Here is a 20,870-nt window from a genome sequence, read left to right as displayed (position 1 = left end):
TAGAGAAAGCCTGTGCGCAGCAATGAAGACCCAACACAGCCATAAACAGACAAACAAACAAATAAATAAATTAAAAACAAAACCCAAAAAACAGAGTTCGCACAAAATATCCATTCTTCAGTAGAAGGAACCAAGCTTTCTAGAAGAATGACTAGGGCTGGGTGAAAAGAAATACAAGATGTGCCTGGAGCATTTTGTAGTGACAGAAATAAAGAAGTGCTTAAAAAAAAATCAGGCATGTCAAAAGGACACAGGACCAACCTAAGATAACTTCCAATGACAAAAACTGGAACAATTTGATTAATAAGATAAATTATGGTAGTATTATACCGAAACCCACAGAACACATTAGATATCTATGAGTCCAATCTGATATAATAAACGATTAAGTAAAGAAATAAAAGAGAAAGGACAAATCTTTCTTAAAGAAGAATTTCAGTTAATAAATACAGAAGGAATGAGGAAAATAAATAAATCACCACGAAAATGCCACAGGAATGATCCTGCAACCAGGATCTACGAATGAATGCTAAAATTAGTGAGTCAGAAATGTTAAGAAGAAACAGGACACTTGCATAGCCTCAAACTCTCTCCCCACAAATATTTATTAACTACTGTGATGATTTTAACATGTGTTCTTAAATTCTTTGTTACTTTTTCCACTAGGAAGTGGAGCTTAATTCTTCGCCCCTTGAGTAAGGGCCAGAGTAGTGACTCACTTCTAGAAAATTGAGTTCAGAAAGGGAAAAGTAGTGAAGAAAACTGGCAGACACTACTTCAACCAAGTGATCAAATTAACATCACCAGTAACAAGTCGTGTTGCTGTTATGTACACTCTGATAAGAAGCAGTGGGAAGGGCACTTTACCTCTGTGATACTCTTCACTCAAATCCATAACCCCAGTCTTTCAAGTGTCAAGGTCAAGAAAGACAAGGAAGGACTGAGAAACTGTCACAGGTTGGAGGAGAGTAAGGAAGCTTGACAACTAAATACGTGGATTGGATCCTGAAAGAGACCAGTAAAAGGACATTAGTGGAAAAACTGATGAGGTCCAGATAAAGTTAGTAGCTTAGTGAATAGTATAGTGCCAGTATTAATTTCTTGGTTTTGACAAGTGCATCATGGTTATATAAGATGAGCGTTAGAGGAAGCGGGGTAAAGGGAACACAGGAACTCTGTTCTATCTTTCCAGTTCTTTGTAAACATCAAATTACTTCAGAACAAAATTTTCTTAAAAAGTCCTAATATATCCCTCATGTCCCTTTAGACACCACAAAATATTCAATAAGAAATGAATTTTTTAAAAATAAAGGAAAAGTTAAAAGGTGGGGTTTAGTTTCAAGGAGTATTTAACATATGTCATGCTGAACAGTGAGATAGTGGGCAAGATTCTTGTTCAGTTCTTAATTTAGCTCGAAAGGAGTCAAGGCTTGCCAGATTTTAAGGATGACAAATAGCAAAGTCACACTATTTCTTCATTTGGAATGATGTTAAGTGCATGTATAGCAGCATGTTGTTAGATGATTTCTTTAGGTATTTCAAATAGAATTAAAAACATTTTTTATTGAAGCTCTAGGCTTTTGGTTTAAATTATTTCTTTTCTTTCCCCAGATATAAAGACCTGATGCCACATGATTTGGCTAGAACAGCACTTTCGTAAGTAAATGCAGTTTCATTTTAGTTCTTATTTCATTAAAAGCACTTTTCTCCAGTTTTTACACTTGAAATAACACGTGTAATAGAATTTACATTTCTAAGATATGTTAACTTTTGTGTGGTGAGAAAGAACACTTATTAGATTTTATAAGATTCATTTATTCTTCATTGTAGCCATATGGGCTACACAAATTCAAGTAGCTGGTGAATGTCAGGGATCTTTTTTTTTTTTTTTTAAGATTTTATTTTTTGATGTGGACCATTTTTAAAGTCTTTATTGAATTTGTTACAATATTGCTTCTGTTTTATGTTTTGGTTTTTTGGCCATGAGGCATGTGGGATCTTAGCTCCCCAACCAGGGGTTAAACCTGCACCCCCCTGCATTGGAAGCTGAAGTGTCAGCTACTGGACCACCAGGGTAGTCCCCTGTCAGTGATCTTTATTTTGCAGGCTTGATGATCTCTTGGCATGACAGTATTCTTTAATGAGTATTGTAGCTAGCTAAAGGTTATAAACAGTGTAGGACTAGGTTGATCAGGCTAAATATAATAAATATATTTGATGATTATCTCAGAAACTTCATTACTGTATGAAGATAGCTGAACAAATAATGCAAATACAGATGTAGAACCTGTGTATACAGAGGACCAACTGTACTCTGCCATTTTATTAATATTTAAGGGACATGAGCATCCTCGGATTTTGGGATCTCTGGTGGGGTGGAGGTGTGGGTGTAGTGTATTTATCTAGAAAGAAGCCTAGAATGAGACCAGAAGATTGCTGTGCAAACCAAATAAAAATGTAAAATTAGATGTGGTTACATGAGATTGAGAATAATTTGATGGGAGTTGACATGTAAGGCATTACCATTCGTTGATGCTTTGCCTTTGTGTCTTCAACCAGCTGCAGGTCTTTTGTAATTTGAAAAAACCCTTCTTTGCATCTTTCTTCCCATATTTGTTCTGTTTGTTCTCTTCCTGCCAGACTTTAAGAATGAATGAGAGCAGCAATTGCTTCTCTTTCTTACTATCCATTTATTCTTCTTTTTGGTTTATTTGTTTGTTTGTTTTTTTGCATTGTACTTTTTAATTACACAGGTAGTTTTAAATAAATGGAGAAAGCACTTTCCAAAAGTTACACTAGCAGGGAAAGATTCCATCAAGCATTTACATAGTAAATTTCTATTTTACAAAAGATCCTTAATCTTTACTTGAACTGTACATGAGGGAAAAGGAACTCCCTCAGGTAGGGGTTCTCTCTGCTTGCAGAAGCAAACTAAAGGACCTAAAATCGGAGGCAAGCCTGGGATGCCGAGAAGGGCAAAGAGAAATGATAAAGGGCCATTCATTAATTCTGTGTCTAAGACTCTTTTCCAGTGACCCTTACCTAAGTACTTTAGGGCAAACCACTGCCCTCAAGCTAAAGGTACAACCTCAGAATCTGTAATTCTGGATTACAGTAATATATCTCCGTACCCTGGACTGCTAAATGTCAAAAGACAATACTTGGGGTGACCTGTGAGGTTTGAACAGATACTTCAGAGGAATTCTCTAGGACCATACACCCTCTACTTCGGCTTTTTGAATGAAGCACAGGCTTCTGTGCTGTCCTCCAGGCAGTGTAATAGTCAAGAAAAGGGCATCAGTATTGGATCACTCCTTAGACATTAATCAGCTGGGGAAAGAGTTCATGGCAAAAGTGTCCTCCCAAGAATGGTCTACAACAAGCAGAGAGGACATGTCACTCAAGGGAGAAGGGAAATCCTCATAGCTACAGTCACTGTAAGCATCCAGTAGGCAGAAAGATGACTTCAGGCAGCGGCTGGTTGAAAGCAGATCTGAGATACCCAGCTCTGGAATGAAGTCATCTTCTATGAGTTCTTTCTTCACTGAGACAGTGAATTCAGGGTGACCTTTCTCTGAGGGACTGGAAGGTGCTTCCTCAATTTTCTCTATCACATTAGCTTGGCTCTCTGTCTCAGAGGGTATCTCTAAGACTCTGGTCTTTGTATATACGTGGTCAAAACGAATCAGTTTATTAATGGCTTCCAGGTTGGCTGATGACGTTCCCAGGGATGGAGAAGGGGAGGCTGGTAAGGAACTGTGTCCTTCTGGGTCAACTTCTGGGAATTGCTCCAGTCTGGTAGACTCAGGGGAAGGACATTTGAGGAACACGACTGGGTCCCAGTTGACCAGAATGCCCAACAGGATATCAGACTCAGAGTCTGAAGAGTCAACACCATCAGAATCTATGGGGAGATGTTCTGGAGGGGTGACAACTGGGCCTGCACCTGCTGCAGACTCAGCACACCCGGCACTGGCCCTGCTCCATTTCCCCTGGTCTCCGCCTCCTCTTCAGTCACTAGGGCATCCATCCCTAAGCGCTGGCTTAACTCCTGGTTCTCAACTACAGGGCCATGAGTTTTCTCTCGTAAAAGCTGATTTTCTAAGAAAAGTTTTTGGTTCTCTTCTTCCAAATCTACCACTTGTTGCTCCAGCTCACCCATTCGAGCTTTCTTTTGGTCTCTGGCAGTCTGAGCTGCTGCTCTGTTTTTCAGTTTCCTCTGCAGCGCCTTCTCCTCGGGACTCAGGTACATGAGGTGTTGGCTGTTGCTTGCGCACCTGGGGAGGCCCCCCCTCTTGCCACCTCCAGGCTGGTCCCTTGCTGGCCCGGCACCATGACTGGCAGAGCCCGGCCAGCTGGGGCTCCGGCGGCAGCAGGCTGGCTGGACAGGAGCAGTACTTTGGGGTCCCCGGCGGCCGGGCTCTGAGCCAGGGCCACCACCACTGTGGCCGAAGCGTGTGTACATGAGTGTGCACCACTGCCGGCCAGCGTGTTCTTCTTAATTCCATAATAATTGCTTCTAATTATTCCCATTGCTCTATAATAACTATGCTCTGGAAGCTTCTGTTAATAATGACTTCGTGATCACTAAAGTACTAGTCTTTTCTCAGATCTCAGTGACTTTGTGTTCATTTGACACTGTCAGCTGTTCTTCAAACTGTCTTCCTTTGACTTCTTAATGTTATTTATGCCTTTTTCGTTTGCCTTCCATATTCTGACTGATTCTTCTCTGCTTCTGAAAAAAACTGGATCCCTTCCTCTATCTCTTTTTCAAAAGTATTTTATCAGTCTCAGTCCTTAGAGCTTTGCATTTCTGTGTATGCGTGCTTTTCCCTAAAAATCTCAGCTACTTAGTCTTTGTTTTTTTATATAGAGGTCTCCCAAATCTCTAAATTTGACCTTTTTTCTTAGGCACCTCAAGCTCAGCATGTAAAAGATAAAAATTATATTTTCCCTGAAGCCTGCATACTTTTTTTATTTCTAATAATGGTGTTATTTCTGATTATGGTCCCAGGCTGGAGATTGACAAGTTTTTTCTCAACTTTTTGTTTTAAAAAATGTCAACTCTACAATAAAATTGAAAGTGAACACCTAAATACCCCTCACTTAGCTTCAATAATTGTTATTATTTTGCCATATTTTCTATATCTATATGGTTTAAAGCACTTGACAGTAAGTTTCAGTCATCTTGATACTTCAGTCCTAAATACTTCAGCTAATACCGAAATATTCCTAAGAATGAGGACTTGCTCTGTTATCCACAATACCATTACCATAGCTAAGATAACAGTGATTCTGTGATAATTTCTAATATCTAGTTCATAGTCAACCCCCGCCTCACTTGTTCCAAGAATGTCTTTTCTTTTAATTGTTTGTTTTGTTTTGTGTTTTTTCCCAAACCAGGACCTGGTCAAAATTCATGTTACAAAAGTGTGTCTCTTTAGTCTCTTTTAATTTAGGACATCGCCCCTACGCACCCCTCATGACAGTGACTTTTTGAAAAGTCCAGGCCAGCTGTCCTGTAGAATGTCCCACATTCTGGATATTTCTTCATAGTAATATTTAACTTTCCTCTGTGAGTTTGCTGTAAACTGGAAGTTAGATCACTAAGCTTGATTAGATTCAGGTTAAACATTTTTTGGTAAGAAGGCTTCATAGGTAAAGTGCATGGGTATTGCATCATGTCAAGAGGCACATGATGTGTAATGTTAAATCTAACCATTTGGTCATGGTGGTCAGACTACTAGATCTTTTGATTATAAAGGTGCGTTTTTTTCCTTTGCAATTAGTAAGTCATCTTTAAAGTGATATCTTAACATCATGCAAACCTCTTGTTCAGCAACAACCTTTGACCAAATGGTTTTAGCATTCAGTGATTTTTGCCTGAATTAGTTTTTACGTTAGAGATTACAGAATTATGAGTTGGCTTATTCTTTTTTTCCTTCTATATTTATTAGCTGGTATTTTTCTATAAAGAGCAGCTTTCCTTTTTTTTTTTTTTAATGATGTAGACTTATGAATTTTTATTTATTAATTGTGTTAAAGTCAAGCTTGGTCACTATTCTTTTTGAAGCTCAGATTATCCCATAGTTTATCTGTGGGAGTTCCTTCAAGTTGGCTCCTATGGCCCTTTTGTTTTTTAGTATAATATTGTTTTTTGAGCATAATTTTCATACAATAAAATGCACAGATTTGTAAGTATATAGTTTGATGAGTTTTGACAAATGTATACACCCTTGTTCCTGTTTTTTGTTACAGTCCCATTAATCTTTGATTACTTTCTTACTTTCAGCACAAAAAAGATCAGAAAGGGTCACTTTGTACTTTTCCTGCCTTTAGACCTGGCCTCAGTCATTTTTTAAAAAGTAAATTCCTTTACTAATAAATGGCATTTAGAAACCAAGTCTGAGTTCAAGATGTGCTCATTCCTACTGGAGTGTTATTGCGTATAGTCTCTATCAGTGAGCAGAACTAGAAAAATGTATGTTATTTAAATTATGTGTGCATATTGATATTTCAAGTTTCAATTTAACGTAACTGGGTTTTTACTTCATCTCTTTAATTTTCTATTTGTTTCTCTTTTCTTTTTGACTGAAAACTTTGGTTTATGTATCTTTTTTATCCTATTTCAAATTATTTTTTTCTTTTTTTTATCAGGGTATAGTTGATTTACAATCTTATATTAGTTTCAGGGGTACAACACAGTGACTCAGAATTTTTATAGTCTGTATTTCACATTCTTTTTGATTCTTTCCATTTAACTTCTCATTGCCAATTGAGCATCAAAGGTTGACTTTTTTATATCAGGCTTTAATTTCTTTGATAAGGTGCCACATGCTTGTCAAATTAGGGAAAAGATACAGTCTCTACTCTTAAATTCAAAGGTAACTTTTTTTTTTTTTTCAAAGTTAACCTTTTAACTAAAGTTAACTGTAGTGTTTTATGTGATAATCTATGGCACTGTCTTGAATGTATGAAATGTTTCTTTACCTTGGACATCTGCTGGCAGGGGTTTGTTGCATCGGACCAGCGTCCCAAAGGATGTTGTTGATTATGTCATCTTTGGGACCGTTATGCAGGAAGTGAAAACAAGCAATGTGGCTAGAGAGGTGAGTAAAACAAACTTTATATTGTTTAAAGAAATTGATAGAATCAATTTGAATTTTAATTAATAGAATTTACTCTTTAAAAGTTATTAAAAATCATTAAAGTTATATTTGACTTAAAATGTGATTTTATTTATTTGAATTATTTCATATTTTAAAAGAATTATAGTATAAATCAAATGATATACATTTATACTTGTATATACTTATACTGTACAATACATCAGTTCAGTTATTTGAGCTGGTTTGGGACATTAGTTTGTTTTTCTCTTAGGAAGATAGAGATTATGGCAAAGGATGGCTGATGTGACTTTTCGTAATGCTAAATATTGTGGCCTCTAATTAACTTAAAATTTCAGCATTTTGCAAAGAACTTATTCATAACATGGTTTTTGTTAGAGGTAGCCTTGCTTATTCATTTGTTCCCTTTGACAGATGACACATAGGGCAGGTTTTTTTTTAAACTATTTCACAGGAGTTTACTTTTGCCCTAGTTGGCAAAACTCCAGTGTAGTGTTTATTGGGCAACCGAGTTAATGACTGGCCTTGGAACTTCTGTGACATGTCCTACAGGCATTTCATAATGAATAGTCCAAAGACATTTTCTGGGCTTTGTTTCAATATGAAAGTGGCTATTTGGATAAAGTTGGCTCCAGAGCACCTTTCAGTGTGGTAAGCATTTTCTTTATTTCTAGTTTGTGCTTGCCCTTTATTGTGTTCAGTATAGTTGGAAGGGCAGTAACTTTCACCACTGTCGGCCAAGAGAAGGGTAGGTGAGCAGGACTGAAAGTATAGTTTTGTCCCACCTTTTTACTTGTCAGTAAATGTTAAAGCTGCTGAAGGCCTGGTGTTGTAGAAATCCACAATAATCAGCTACTGTGTATTGTAAGGGAAGCAAGAAAGAATTAAGAACAGGAAGAGGTTTTTTTCCCCTCCTGATTTTTTTTGTTTTTCCCTGGACCTTCACACTTCTAAATGTATCAGATATGATAATTTCATGAGTATACATGAAGCTATTCATAATACATTTTCAACTTTTATATTCTGAAAAAAACAAAGGGACTCTTATAAGAGCACTTAAAAAGTAAATATTAAATCTGTTTCAGTTTCCTGTATATTTCTATTCTATCCCAACACTAAAGCCATAATTTTTTTTCCTAATTTTTTTTTTTGAAATTTTATATCCATAAGCAAATGTCAGCTATTGATTGACATGTGGTAGATTCCCTCTTCCTGGCCTATATTAATACTAAAGGCTAAATTCAGGGGATGTGTGTTAAAAGAATGTCTCTCTAAAGTTGTTTTGTAACCTAAAGGCTACTGTGACTTCCAGCTAGAAAACTTTAAGAACCTGTTTTCTGTAGTAATAATGTAGTAATGAAATCCTGAAAGGCTTCTAATGCTCAGTTCCCGTGAACCTGACTTTACTGAAAGGCCTAAGCGTATTTCCCTGCTCTCCAACTTAACTAAGAGGTGGCTTCCTCCCTTCCCCTCATTGTACTATCTAGAGTCTAAGCTTGCCTTGAGAGCTAGTCAAACTTTAAAAAGAAGCAAGTAGACAAGGTTCCTATTTAAAATTCCTTCAGTTTTGAGAGTCAGCTGCGGCCAAGGCTGTGACACATGCTAGAAAGGACTGCGTGAGGATCAGGCCGTTACAACCTGAGTGCCCTTTACATTTGCCCCACTGGGAAGCTCTCCTCCCTTTCCCCTTGGAGACTTGCCTCTCTTTTCCTTTTTGGATTGATTTACATTGAGAGGCTGATGTGCAGTTGCCAGTGGGTAGTTTTCAGCAAAGTGTTGGGCAGTTAGTATCAGGCCTCGCTGGAAAAACCAGAGTAAGGTCATGCTGTATGCACACTACTGTACCACGTTTCTGTCTCTATAGATTATGGTGAATAGTGGTAAATATGGTAAATAGTATAGGTAGTGTAAGGATAAAGTTAAAAATCAGTTAAGAAACAGAACCCTTTCATCTCAGCTTTGGAAACATGTTAACCTTACCTAATTGTAGGAAATCTTGTATTTCTTATAACTTCATAGTAAATGGTGGTGGGGGGGGAGATGAGGTGTTGAGAGCTTTGTTTTTAAAGTGAAACTCTAATATTATAAAAATAAGTATTTTATTTTTGCACCTATGCATTAGTTCATTGCTTTTTTGGCAGCATAATTTATTCAATAGATATAGTATAATGAAATAATAGATACAGTATAATGAAATAATAGATACAGTATAATGAAATAATAGATACAGTACAATGAAATGATAGATACAGTATAATGAAATAATAGATGTCCACATTTCCATTTTTGCAAGGTTAATGGAGGGCCTCAGTTTTTCTCAAGGCCTCTCAAATTATTCTGTTTTGAAGCACCTCTCATGTCATCATCCTGACCAGTTTTCTCGTTTTCAGTTGTTAACTGGTCTAACCCTTATTTGTCAGAGGCTCACTTGTGGCTCAGGTAGTTTTCCAAAATTTCTTTCATCAGCTGGAATTCTTGCATATTTGGTATGTTTTCCAATTTGACTTTGCATTGGATCTGTGGTGTGCCATCTGAAGTATCAGGCAGTCAGAGAAAGTAGAGACGAGTGTAGAGCACCCTGGGCCCTGCGTGGGAATCTGTTCGTGAGCGGTCAGTTCTTCAGAAATTATTTTCATGTTTGATGACTTTGCTTTACTACTAGGCCTTATAACTGCAGGAGCACAGGTCATGAGAACGCAACCCCATGATATATTTCATCATTCCATCAACTGTATGTAGCAGATTTACTTTAGTTTTATTTGAAATTTTAAACAAGTTAAAATCAAATTATATATTAATGTCCTTAAAAACTCTGAGAAAAGCATCGCTAAGAAATTAGGTGAGCAGCAAGAGTGCTGTAGGCTGGTATACCACACTGGAAAACAGCCTCAAGGAATCTGGCAGAGTTCTTGTCAATTAATGGCTAGGTGAAAAATTAGAAAACCACTTCTGTGATGGGCTTAGTTTTATTTTAAATATTATTTGGGATTATTAAACTCAAATCCTTTCCCAATTTACCATATAATGAAGTATTGCTTAAAGCACCATTTACATGTAGCACTGCCTTTATAAGTGATCATTTCATTCACTGTATTTCCTGAAGGCTGCCCTCGGAGCTGGCTTCTCTGACAAGACTCCTGCTCACACTGTCACCATGGCTTGCATCTCTTCCAACCAAGCCATGACCACAGGTATGTTTTATTGACAGCAGAAGGTACATGTTGGTTCTCCTTTGTCTTTTATATGATTATTAAAAACTACTCTTAACAGAGATGAATGATCTCTGAATTTGTATGTTTCAAGAAATAAGGTAACATTTAAATTTTTTGACTGCTGACAGTAGTTCTCAACCTTTTTCTTGCCCTCCCTACCTTAGATCCACAGCCGTGCGTGTACTTTCTCCATCAGTGGTGTGGCTGGCTGTCTCAGGGATTATGAGCTGGAGGGATACTTCTGGATTTGAGGCATGAGGAGTTTAGCACCTGCTAGGTTTTAAAGTTAGGTGATTCTAATATGATATTCCCCTATGAAGATTGTGGCCTTTCTTCCCTCCACCATCATCAGAGTGATAAATCACTGCTTTAAATGATACAACTCTTTCCTCTACTTTTTTCCCCCACGTCTTGGCATTTTTGTAATTAGTTACAAATTCTCCTTAAAAACTTAGCAAATCTGTGGAATATTTGTAGTATCAAGCCTTATTGTAAAAAGACGGGAAACCTGGAAGATAAAGTAATCATGTGCTCTCCTAGCGACATCAAGGCCAGGTCGGCCAGCCCACCTCAGGGGTGGCAGGGAATGAGGCCAGAGGCCAGGATGGGGGCATTCTCCACTCCATGCAGCATTTGACCACTTCCAGGTAGAGCAACACAATACTTGCCAGTGGCCATAAAGAGGGAAGGGGGCTGTCTTACATCTAAAAGCCAGAATTTCTCTAGCTTGTAGTAGAAATTGAAGTTCTCTTTATAGGAAAAAAGTCATGGAAACCAAAGCTGTGAGCATATAAAATATACCAAAAGTTCCGGTTTAGAATATGATTTGTTTGAGAGTTGGTCCCGTGGATGCTTCTAGAAGTTGATGTCTTTATAGCCTGAATGAGACTTGTTTTTCTCTAGTGCTTTGAGTGTATTTTTAGTCATTTAAAAAACTTATGCTAATCCCTCTGAGAAGATCAAAACCTTAATTACACATGTAGGATGCTAATAACTATTGTACAATTTTTAAATCAAGAAGCCTAAACTTAAAAAAAATGGACAAAAGCTTAAATTACCAACGGGCTGTCAATTTATGCAACAGTTGCTCATGTACATACGCCTTGTGTCCTGTAGCTGTCGGCTTAATTGCTTCTGGCCAGTGTGATGTGGTCGTGGCAGGTGGTGTAGAGTTAATGTCCGACATCCCTATTCGCCATTCAAGGAAAATGAGGAAGATGATGCTGGATCTCAACAAGGCCAAGACTCTGGGTCAGCGACTATCCTTAATCTCTAAATTCAGATTGAATTTCCTGTCACCTGAGGTAAGACTTGTGAATGCTTACATAAAGACTTGTGTTGCCAAAGCATCCCACTGCAGAGATTTAGAATTAGGTTAAGACAGCATGGATTCAGTTATAATCTAATAGTTTCAGATTCTGTTAATTACAGGGAAAGGTTAATTATTTGGTCAAAATGGAAAAAAAAAATAGTGGTTAGAAGATTTGAATTTGTAAGCCCTTTTTAGAGATGCCCTGCTCACAAAGAACTTCCCTTATCTTGGTCTTGATTGATAGTAGACTTTAACTTTCCCAGCTAACCCTAGGTGTGGTATAGCACCTGTTAAAAGCATACCTGGTCCTGAATATCTCCTTTCCCAGGTTCCTGCAGTGGCCGAGTTCTCCACCAATGAGACCATGGGCCACTCTGCAGACCGACTGGCTGCTGCCTTTGCTGTTTCTCGGCTGGAACAGGATGAGTACTCTCTGCGCTCACACAGCCTGGCCAGAAAGGCACAGGATGAAGGACTCCTTTCTGATATTATGCCCTTCAAAGTACCAGGTAAAATAGTTTGCTCAACTTAGTAAAGGAGAGTGCTTCTTTTTTTTTTAATTTAATTTAATTTATTTGTTTGTTTGGCTGTGTTTGGTCTTCGTTGCTGTGTGCGGACTTTATTTGCAGAGAGTGGGGGTTACTCTTCATTGAGGTGTGCGGGCTTCTCATTGTGGTGGCTTCTCTTGTTGCAGGAGCACGGGCTCTAGGTGTGCAGGCTTCAGTAATTGCAGCATGTGGGCTCATAGTTGTGGCTCACGGGTTTAGTTGCTCCATGGCATGTGGTATCTTCCCGGACCAAAGATTGAACCTGTGTCCCCTGCATTGGCAGGCAGATTCTTAACCATTGCGCCACCAGGGAAGTCCCAGGAGAGTGCTTCTTGATATTTGTTAGGGAGTTCTGAATTTCTTCTAAAACTCCAAAAACCCCAAGTGATGTTCCAGTAAATATGTTGGTTCTCTTTCTAAAATACTCAGCCTTTATTCTTAAACATGGGCTCAAGTTTCAATTTTTGTTGTAACATTTTAAAAAGATATGGAAACATTTTAAAAAGAGAAGTTTTTATAAGTCTTCTTTAGACCTTGCAGGTGTATTTTAGTTCTTATGTGCACGGCACGCCTGTTTTTAAAATTCTTCATTCGTATGTCTTCTGCATAGAAGAGCCAAATGTGAATGAATATCTTAAGAAAATAGGGTATCCTTTTTAATGTTAAGTTGTTTGGATTATTTCCCAAATGTCTTAAGAATTTACTTTCAAATTTGGTAATATCTTGGTAACTATAAAAGGCTTTCTTTTTAATGAATAAATATGGTTTACATTTTATTTGTTCTTATAATTTTTAAAGCATATTTCTCTGGAGAAGATATATAATGCTTGTTCATCGTTAGAGTTAAAAACTTCATATTTTTATAGGAAGAGATATAGTTACTCAAGATAATGGCATTCGTCCTTCCTCTCTGGAGCAGATGGCCAAACTGAAGCCCGCATTCATCAAGCCCTATGGCACAGTGACAGCTGCAAATTCTTCTTTCCTGGTGACTATGTGCACTAGATGTGTTTACTAGGGATCTTTTATATGTGTGTACTCTTAATAGAAAAGCCTAAAATAGGTGTATTTGTGTGTGTTATGAATAGAGACTTAAAAATATACTTACCCATTACAAAGATAATGTTAAAATAGAATCATAGTTTTTAAAGCCATAGAAGTCACCTGACCGAGTCACCATTCTGATACAAAAAAGCTGTTCTCTTCAGGCACTTCAGCAGTCAAAAAACTTTGACCACCTGTGCCAGGCACTGGAGATAAAAAGAACAGTTCATTGTATTGTAGTGAGAAAGTGCTGTGATGACTATAAGCGTGGGCTCTTGGAGAAGATACATAGATGGGTGAGTCAGAGAGGCTTCTTAGAGGGGGTAACCCTTGATCAGTGAATCTTGAAGGAAGAATACAAGCCAATTCAAGAAGTGTGTAAAAGGCATTCTAGGCAAAGGGAACAGTAAATACCAAATTGGGAGTTATGAGAGCAAGGGCCTCTTTGGAGAAAAGCTTGGTTGGAACTAAGTTATGAATTTAGGGGGTTGTATAAGATTTGGAAAGTAGGCAGAGAGAGTGACAAGATACTTCTAACTCTGATTGTTAGAAAATTATGTTTTATGCTGACCCCCAGATTACTTTCCTATAAGCATCATGGAATAAATCTACCCTCATTTTTTGTTATGTTACTTTATATGCGGGTGGCTTCATGCCCTTCTTGGGTTTTTTTTCTCCTTCGCAATTAAATGTCCCTGTTGATTCTGCTTTTGCCTGTGAGATGTGGTTTCCCTTCTACCGTCTTGGGTGTAGTCTTCTGGATATAGTTCATCTGGTCAATGTTTCTTTTACAGTATAACTCCCCTACCTAGACATACAGTCTAGAAACATAGGCACATTTGACCTTGGTAAGTGATGATTTAATGCTTGCTTTTGAGCTCAGGGAAGAATGCCTGAAGTGGTCCCAGTAAGATGTTGTATCACGCTGTAAAGCCTGAGTGGTGAAGGACTGATTAGGTGATTATTTCCAAAACCAAATTGGATGATAGGGCCATAAGGCATGGGTTACACTCTTGGTGGATCTGAACCCCATTGATTACTTGTAGGGTGTGTAAGAGATTCATGTTTATTCATCAGATATCAGAAATATAAATCATCAGAGGTACATGGATTTTCAGAGATGTTGTTAATGCACCACATTCATTGCAATTTTGCACAGTTGCACACTGAATATATTATTAATGGGATGTTATTATCTGTTTCCAGACTTATTGGTAATGGCTACATAGCCTCTTCAGAGTTACTGAGTTATAAAAATATGGTCTAATGTGGTAGAAATTGTTTTCATTTTGCACACTCTAGAGAGTAGTTTCCTTTCCTTTGGAATTTTGGATATTTTTTCTCTTTTGAGCTCTTTCTTTTGAAGCAATGATAAAGAGCTTCTGTGAGTAGTACTTTTTTGTCCCCCAACTTCTCAGTTGTCAGTTGGAAAAAAGCCGTGGGGTGTGTCCAGGGAGGGAAGACCATCGTTCTTATGCTCTCAGCTGTCTACCTATTTCTTCTTCTCCCATTGGTTTGCTTGTTATGGAGTCTATAGAGGAAAATCACCTAGAAGCCACAGGCAGGAAATAGCTGAGAAACAGTCCAGAAAATGTAAAAATAAATAAGTAATAAGAGGGTTTTTTTTTTCGAGATTGTTTTAATTCATAAAATTCCTCATATTCTGCACCCAAAGCAGAAAACTTTTAGTTTAGTATGAATATGTACTTCTAGAGTTACCTGTTCTCATCCATTTTGATAATTACGGTACTTTTTGAATAGAATTTTCTACCTTCATCCTCCAAAAATGGGTCAGTGTGTTTGAATTGTGACTTAATGATGGATAAAATGAAGAAGTTTTGTTATATAGAATCACTGTATAAGTATCATTAGTTGGTAGATTTAGGAACAGGGCATAGAAGATGGCTGAAGAAAGACCTCCAGACAGGGTGCAGAATTTAACATTTTTGTTCCGGTTAACATTTCAGACTGATGGTGCATCTGCAGTGCTGATTATGGCAGAGGAAAAAGCTCTGGCCATGGGTTATAAGCCGAAGGCATATTTGAGGTAAAGTAGATGTTCAAATAAATTGCCCCTGGTTTCTTTATTTTAGTACTAAAGCTAACCCCTCTATTTTTTACCTAGGGATTTCACATACGTGTCTCAGGATCCAAAAGATCAGCTTTTACTTGGGTAGGTAGCAATGTATATCCTTGGATTATAATAAAAAATGTTTGGTTACCCATGTTTATTACATAGATTTTAAAGTATATTAAGCCCTGAGTTCATAGTTGGTTTGTGATTTGTTTTTTTGTTTTTAATAATAGTAATCCTTTATGTTGCTTTATCATTTTATATTTTTGGATTCTTTTCCACTTTTTCATATACTTTTCTACTTATATGTACAACTTTGTATTCTTTTTTGCATTAAGATGTCATAAGCATTTTTTTCATATTGCTACACAATCTTCAGAATAGCTTTTTATAAAAGCCTCCTAATGTTTAGACTCTTCTCCCTCCCTCACAAGGCTCTACCCTCACTAGCCTCCGTTATGTCCTAGCCATGTCCCTTGTTATGCTCTGCCCTTTGAACTCTCTGTTCTTCTAGCTCTTCACATTGTTAATTTGTCCTTCACATTATTAATTTGTCCTTCTCTTTTATTGTTTCTTGCTTATTATCTGTTTCTCTGAGTCTAGAATATCAAGTGCAAAGGGGAGAGGCCATGTCTGTTCACTTCAGTGTTGTATCACCAACACTTAATATTTGTACAGTAGAATCAGTGAATGAGTGGAGGACATTCTAATAATTATGTAAAACTCAGTTTGGGGAATATGAAAGAGCTCTCAGGTTAAAAATTAAAGTTTTAATGTCATATCACTTTTTTTTTCTTTTCAGACCAACATACGCTACTCCAAAAGTTCTAGAAAAGGCAGGATTGACACTGAATGATATTGATGCTTTTGAATTCCATGAAGCTTTCTCAGTAAGTCACTTTAAAGACACATATCAAAAGGCAATAATCATTTAATATGAATAAAATAAGAGTGGAACTTTATATTTGAGGTACTGACTTACACTACTAGGAAGGGCAAGGGGGCAGAATCCAGGGCTGCACACACAGTGCCGGAAAACATGCCTTTGGAAGCTACCTCTGTGAGGCCCTGCAGAAGTACCAGATTGTTTCTTTAGGAAATACTCACTGAGAACTGATTTAAAGATTTGCTTAGCTTTAAAGTTAGACAAACTCATGTGTCAAAGAAAGCCTCGAGGAACATTACTAGCAAAGTCCTTATTGAGTTATTTTCCTTTCTAGGGTCAGATTTTGGCTAATTTCAAAGCCATGGATTCTGATTGGTTTGCACAAAACTACATGGGTAGAAAAGCCAAGGTAAGTTTCTGGTTAAAAAGCTTGAGGGACTTCCCTGGTGGTCCAGTGGTTAAAGATTCCGCAATCCCACTGCAGGGGGTGTGGGTTCCATCCCTGGTTGGGGAACTGAGATTAAAAAACAAAAGCTTGAATTTCCCAAGCACTTTAGTATTTGGAGCTTTAATACCTGCTAATAAAAGTATGAAGAGAAAAATTGCTGCTTCTTATGAAGAATTTTGTGTTTCATTACATATATTTATTTCTTAGTTGAAAAATAGCTCCTGGAAATTCTTTAGAAAAAATAAAAGCAAAATTTTCGGTTATCTTTTGTTCATCCACTCTGATGTTAGATGAAAAATAAACGGGCCCTTGGCTTTCAGAATTGATTTAGAATTTCTTTCTTTTGCAGTAAAATAATTTGTGATGTGTCTTAAATTATTTCCCTCTATTGCTATTACTTCCTGTTACTAAGAGCCTGGCCTGATTCTTAAGTAAACTCATCTTTATGTTTGTGTCTGTTTTTGTGGGAGCCAGATTGGATCGCCTCCTTTGGAGAAATTTAACGTCTGGGGTGGATCACTGTCCCTGGGGCACCCGTTTGGAGCCACTGGCTGTCGGTTGGTCATGGCAGCTGCCAACAGATTACGGAAGGAAGGAGGCCAGTATGGTTTAGTTGCCGCCTGTGCAGCTGGAGGGCAGGTATGTCACAGAGGCTTCATAGGAGCTTCTGGAAAGTCGTTTCCTTGGAAACAAAACAAACTCACCCAAGAATGTTTGATGTAGCTTAATTTGAAACAGTCTTAGAACAGTTTTTCTGATGACAGACAACCAGAAAAAAAGCAACCCATTTTTGGGTGGAGAGGGTATAACTTTAATTCTGATATTACTTTGAAAGGAAGAAGCTATTTAAATCCAAGTTATTTTTTTCCCTAAAATAATGTTTACATTTTTTGTTTATAAAAGTTATGTATGCCCATTATGGAAACTATGGAAAATACAAAAAATGTGTAGGAAATAAAATTAGAATCACTTGTAATCCCCTCATCAGACACTTATTATTCACACTTTGATACGTTTTCTTCTTTAATAATATTTTATTCATTTGTCTAGCCACCATGAGACCTTATCTAAAAAATCTCTCCAAGAGGAAAACTGTCTTTCTTGAGAACTGAACTGTACCTTAATGAAGAATTAATTTGCCTCTGGGTAACTTATTGCTATTTAGCTGAGGGAAATTATGTTTTTATACAGATTGTTTTCTGTCTGCTTTACTTGTGTTGTTGATGAAACTTCCTACCTGCTATAGCATTTCACTGTGGGGATACAATCGAAAAGGAAAGGCTGGCTGTAATCTTTTTTTTTTTTTTTTTAACTCTGATGGAAACAGATTTGATTTTTCTCCAGGTAACAGAAACTGTCTATTGCTGACCAAGATGAGTAAGATATGTAAAAGTATAAACATCTTACATTTAAAAGCCTTTATTTATGGCTTTTCCTCAGAGACTTTGAAGAAGCAAGGGTCAGTTATTTTTAGGTTGGAATATTTTAGACTTCACAATCAGCAGTATTTTCTGATCTGTGTAACTTCTTTTACAGAAAACCATGGTCCGTCAGGACTGGAGCCTTCCCTCTTATCTTTCTATGCCAAATTTAAATGAGGGGAAAACTAGTGCACAGCACTGTACATATTGCGTAGTCCTCATAGGTGAATGTCCTTTGGTTTTGAGTGTTTGCTCTCTCATTTTTTAATCTAGCACATAGAGGATTAATAACACAATTCCAGATGCTTTTGTGGATGAACAAAGAATAATATCCAGTATTATTGCTTTCCTCTAAAAGTTTACAGTGAGGAAGGAGGAAGTGAGGAAGGAGATGCTGTATCTTAGAAACTAGATTAAATTTGGCATTGTTTTATCAAGAGCCAAATGATGCTACAAACGTAATTAGATCAGAGGAGGAATCCATCTTTGTGGCTCTAGAGCAGGATCTCTCAGCTTCAGCACTAGTAACATTTTGGGCCAGATGCTTCTTTGTTGGGGGGTGGGGGGATTGTGCTGTGTGTTGTAGGGTATTTAACGTGGTCTCTACCGCTAGACACCAGTAGCAAACCACCCCCCTCACTACACCCCGCCATACACACATAATTGGGACAACCAAAAATATCTCCAGACATTGCTAAATGTCCTCTGCGAGGGTGGGGAGCAAAATCAATGCAGCTGAGAACCACTGACCTAGAGCAGTGTAAAAGATTTGGAACATGAAAACAACACAGTTTAAATAAAACAGAAGAAGGAATATTCTACCTTATTATGGGCCCTTCTAGGACAACCCCAAGTCAGTCAACGCTTCCCACCCATGTTCTTTTGTGTGCTTGTGCCTGTTTAAGGCATTTAAGAGTTTGTTTTGAACTACAGTGCATACTAGATTGAAGATAGAGACCATGTAGCAAAACTGTACCCACACAGCGTTCAGCTTGGTGCCTTCTAAATAATAGTTGCTTAATAAATATTTGTGGGGATTGAATTGAATCTAGAAGCAGGGAGCATAGTTAGACTGTTAACTAGTTTGATGGCAGTCCAAAAGATAGAATGGCTATGATTATCAGATAAGATTTAGACTAATAAAAACATAAATTTCTATACTAGGTTTAAAGTAAGGAGGTAACTAGAATGCGGCACTGTGCCTAGTGCTAGGGAAGTAATTTTCTACCTTTTTACCTTTGTGAGGCCTCAGATCAGCATCTGCACCTGCATAGAGTAGTACAGAAGAGACCAAGTTTAGGAATCATCTGGTTTCAAGTCCTGGCCCTGTTACTTAGTAGCTTTGTAAATTTGCACGAGTAACTTAACCTTTCAAAGCCTCAGTTTTCTCATCTGGAAGAGAGAAAACTGTTGTTGTATTCACTGTATCATGTTTATTTTTATACAGCTAAAAAAGCCCCCATGGCTTATTTTAATAGCAACCACTTACAGAGCATCTTACGAGGAATCAGACTGTGCTAGATAGACAGATACTCATGTGTATACGTGTATATATGTGTGTATATGTATACACACACGTACGCTAATTGAATGCTCATAAAAACACTTTGAAGTGGGCACCATGAGCCCCATTTTATAGAGGAAGTCGAGGTTCAGAATGGCTAATAACTTTCCCAAGATCACACAATGTTTGAATGGCAGAGATAGGATTAAATTCCAAAGCCTGTTGTTCTCTGCTGCCTCCATACTGGCTGGATTCATTGCCTTTCATTGTTCTAATTGAACTTTTTTTTCTTTTACAGGGCCATGCTATGATAGTGGAAGCTTATCCAAAATAATAGATCAAGAGGAGGTGACCTGGAGTTTCTGTGCAACACTTCACCTAGGCAATGCCATTTCAATGCACTACTCAATGACATCTATGTTCCTAGCTCCTCTTAGGAAAACAAAATTTGTGGCCTTCTGTTAAATACTTTGCAATTAAGCCTTTTCAGTGTTCCGAGCTTTCCAATAATCACGGCTTACTACTCTTTCAGGGATTTCTTAGTTACCAGAATCTCTCACAGTGATAAGTTTAAGCAATTGTGTTTGGTCTCTGTTTTCATTAAAGACTGAATGAGTGGTTGCAGTTTTGGAAAGAAGTTAACTGGGATTTGGAATCGTCTTTGTAACATTTGCAAATTATGACTCATTTCTATTTGTGACCTAAAGATAAATGTTTTCTATAAAATACAAACCAGTGTGCCTAAGTTAACTTTATTATGGAAAGATAATTCAGAATCTAAATGTCACTGAAAATTTACAGTAAATATTTAGATATATAAATACCATGTTGGTTAACCTTAATAAAGTAGAGAAATATTAGGGCACTGTTTGCCTTGTTTTATTAGAGGTAAAAGGTGCTTCTCTTGCCTTAGGAACAGATTTCGCCTTGGATTACTCATTTGTAACTTTTTTTTTTAATAGAAAACACATTTTATTTTTATTTTTTAAAAAATATTTATTTGGTTGTGCCAGGTCTTAGTTGTGACAGGTGGGCTTGTTGGTTGCAGCTCACGGGCTCTTTAGTTGTGGCATGTAAACTCTTAGTTGTGATATGCTTGTAGAATCTAGTTTCCTGACCAGGGAATCAAACCTGGGTCCCCTGCATTGGGAGCTTGGCCTCTTAACCACTGGGCCACCAGGGAAGTCCCTCATTTGTAACTTCTAACCATTTTAGTCAACCATGAGGCCACTAGGAACATAAAGAAGGTCCTGCTTTAGGATAACACCATTTTTTCCCCATTGCCCAATTGAAA

The 20,870-nt window shown here is 37.5% G+C and overlaps 1 protein-coding gene and 1 pseudogene across 9 annotated transcripts in view; one reads left to right on the top strand and one right to left on the bottom strand.

The window, feature by feature from the left end:
• Window positions 1–20,437, top strand: part of HADHB (hydroxyacyl-CoA dehydrogenase trifunctional multienzyme complex subunit beta) — a 35,456-nt gene extending 15,019 nt beyond the window's left edge. For 8 of the 9 annotated variants that reach the window (XM_057743543.1, XM_057743541.1, XM_057743544.1 and 5 more), the window contains 11 exons: window positions 1,612–1,656; window positions 7,010–7,109; window positions 10,231–10,318; window positions 11,456–11,643; window positions 11,980–12,160; window positions 13,066–13,187; window positions 15,211–15,290; window positions 15,369–15,416; window positions 16,120–16,207; window positions 16,538–16,612; window positions 17,126–19,868. In XM_057743543.1, coding sequence (XP_057599526.1) covers window positions 1,612–1,656; window positions 7,010–7,109; window positions 10,231–10,318; window positions 11,456–11,643; window positions 11,980–12,160; window positions 13,066–13,187; window positions 15,211–15,290; window positions 15,369–15,416; window positions 16,120–16,207; window positions 16,538–16,612; window positions 17,126–17,374 — 1,264 coding nt within the window. In that variant the 3' untranslated portion in view covers window positions 17,375–19,868. The other variant, XM_057743540.1, reaches the window with a different exon arrangement.
• LOC130856773 (uncharacterized) lies at window positions 3,316–4,533 on the bottom strand (annotated as a pseudogene).
• Window positions 20,438–20,870: the final 433 nt, after the last annotated feature.

The sequence above is a fragment of the Hippopotamus amphibius genome, chromosome 7, assembly GCF_030028045.1.
Source record: "Hippopotamus amphibius kiboko isolate mHipAmp2 chromosome 7, mHipAmp2.hap2, whole genome shotgun sequence".
Lineage (NCBI taxonomy): Eukaryota > Metazoa > Chordata > Mammalia > Artiodactyla > Hippopotamidae > Hippopotamus > Hippopotamus amphibius.
This window is presented reverse-complemented; position numbering and strand designations above follow the sequence as displayed.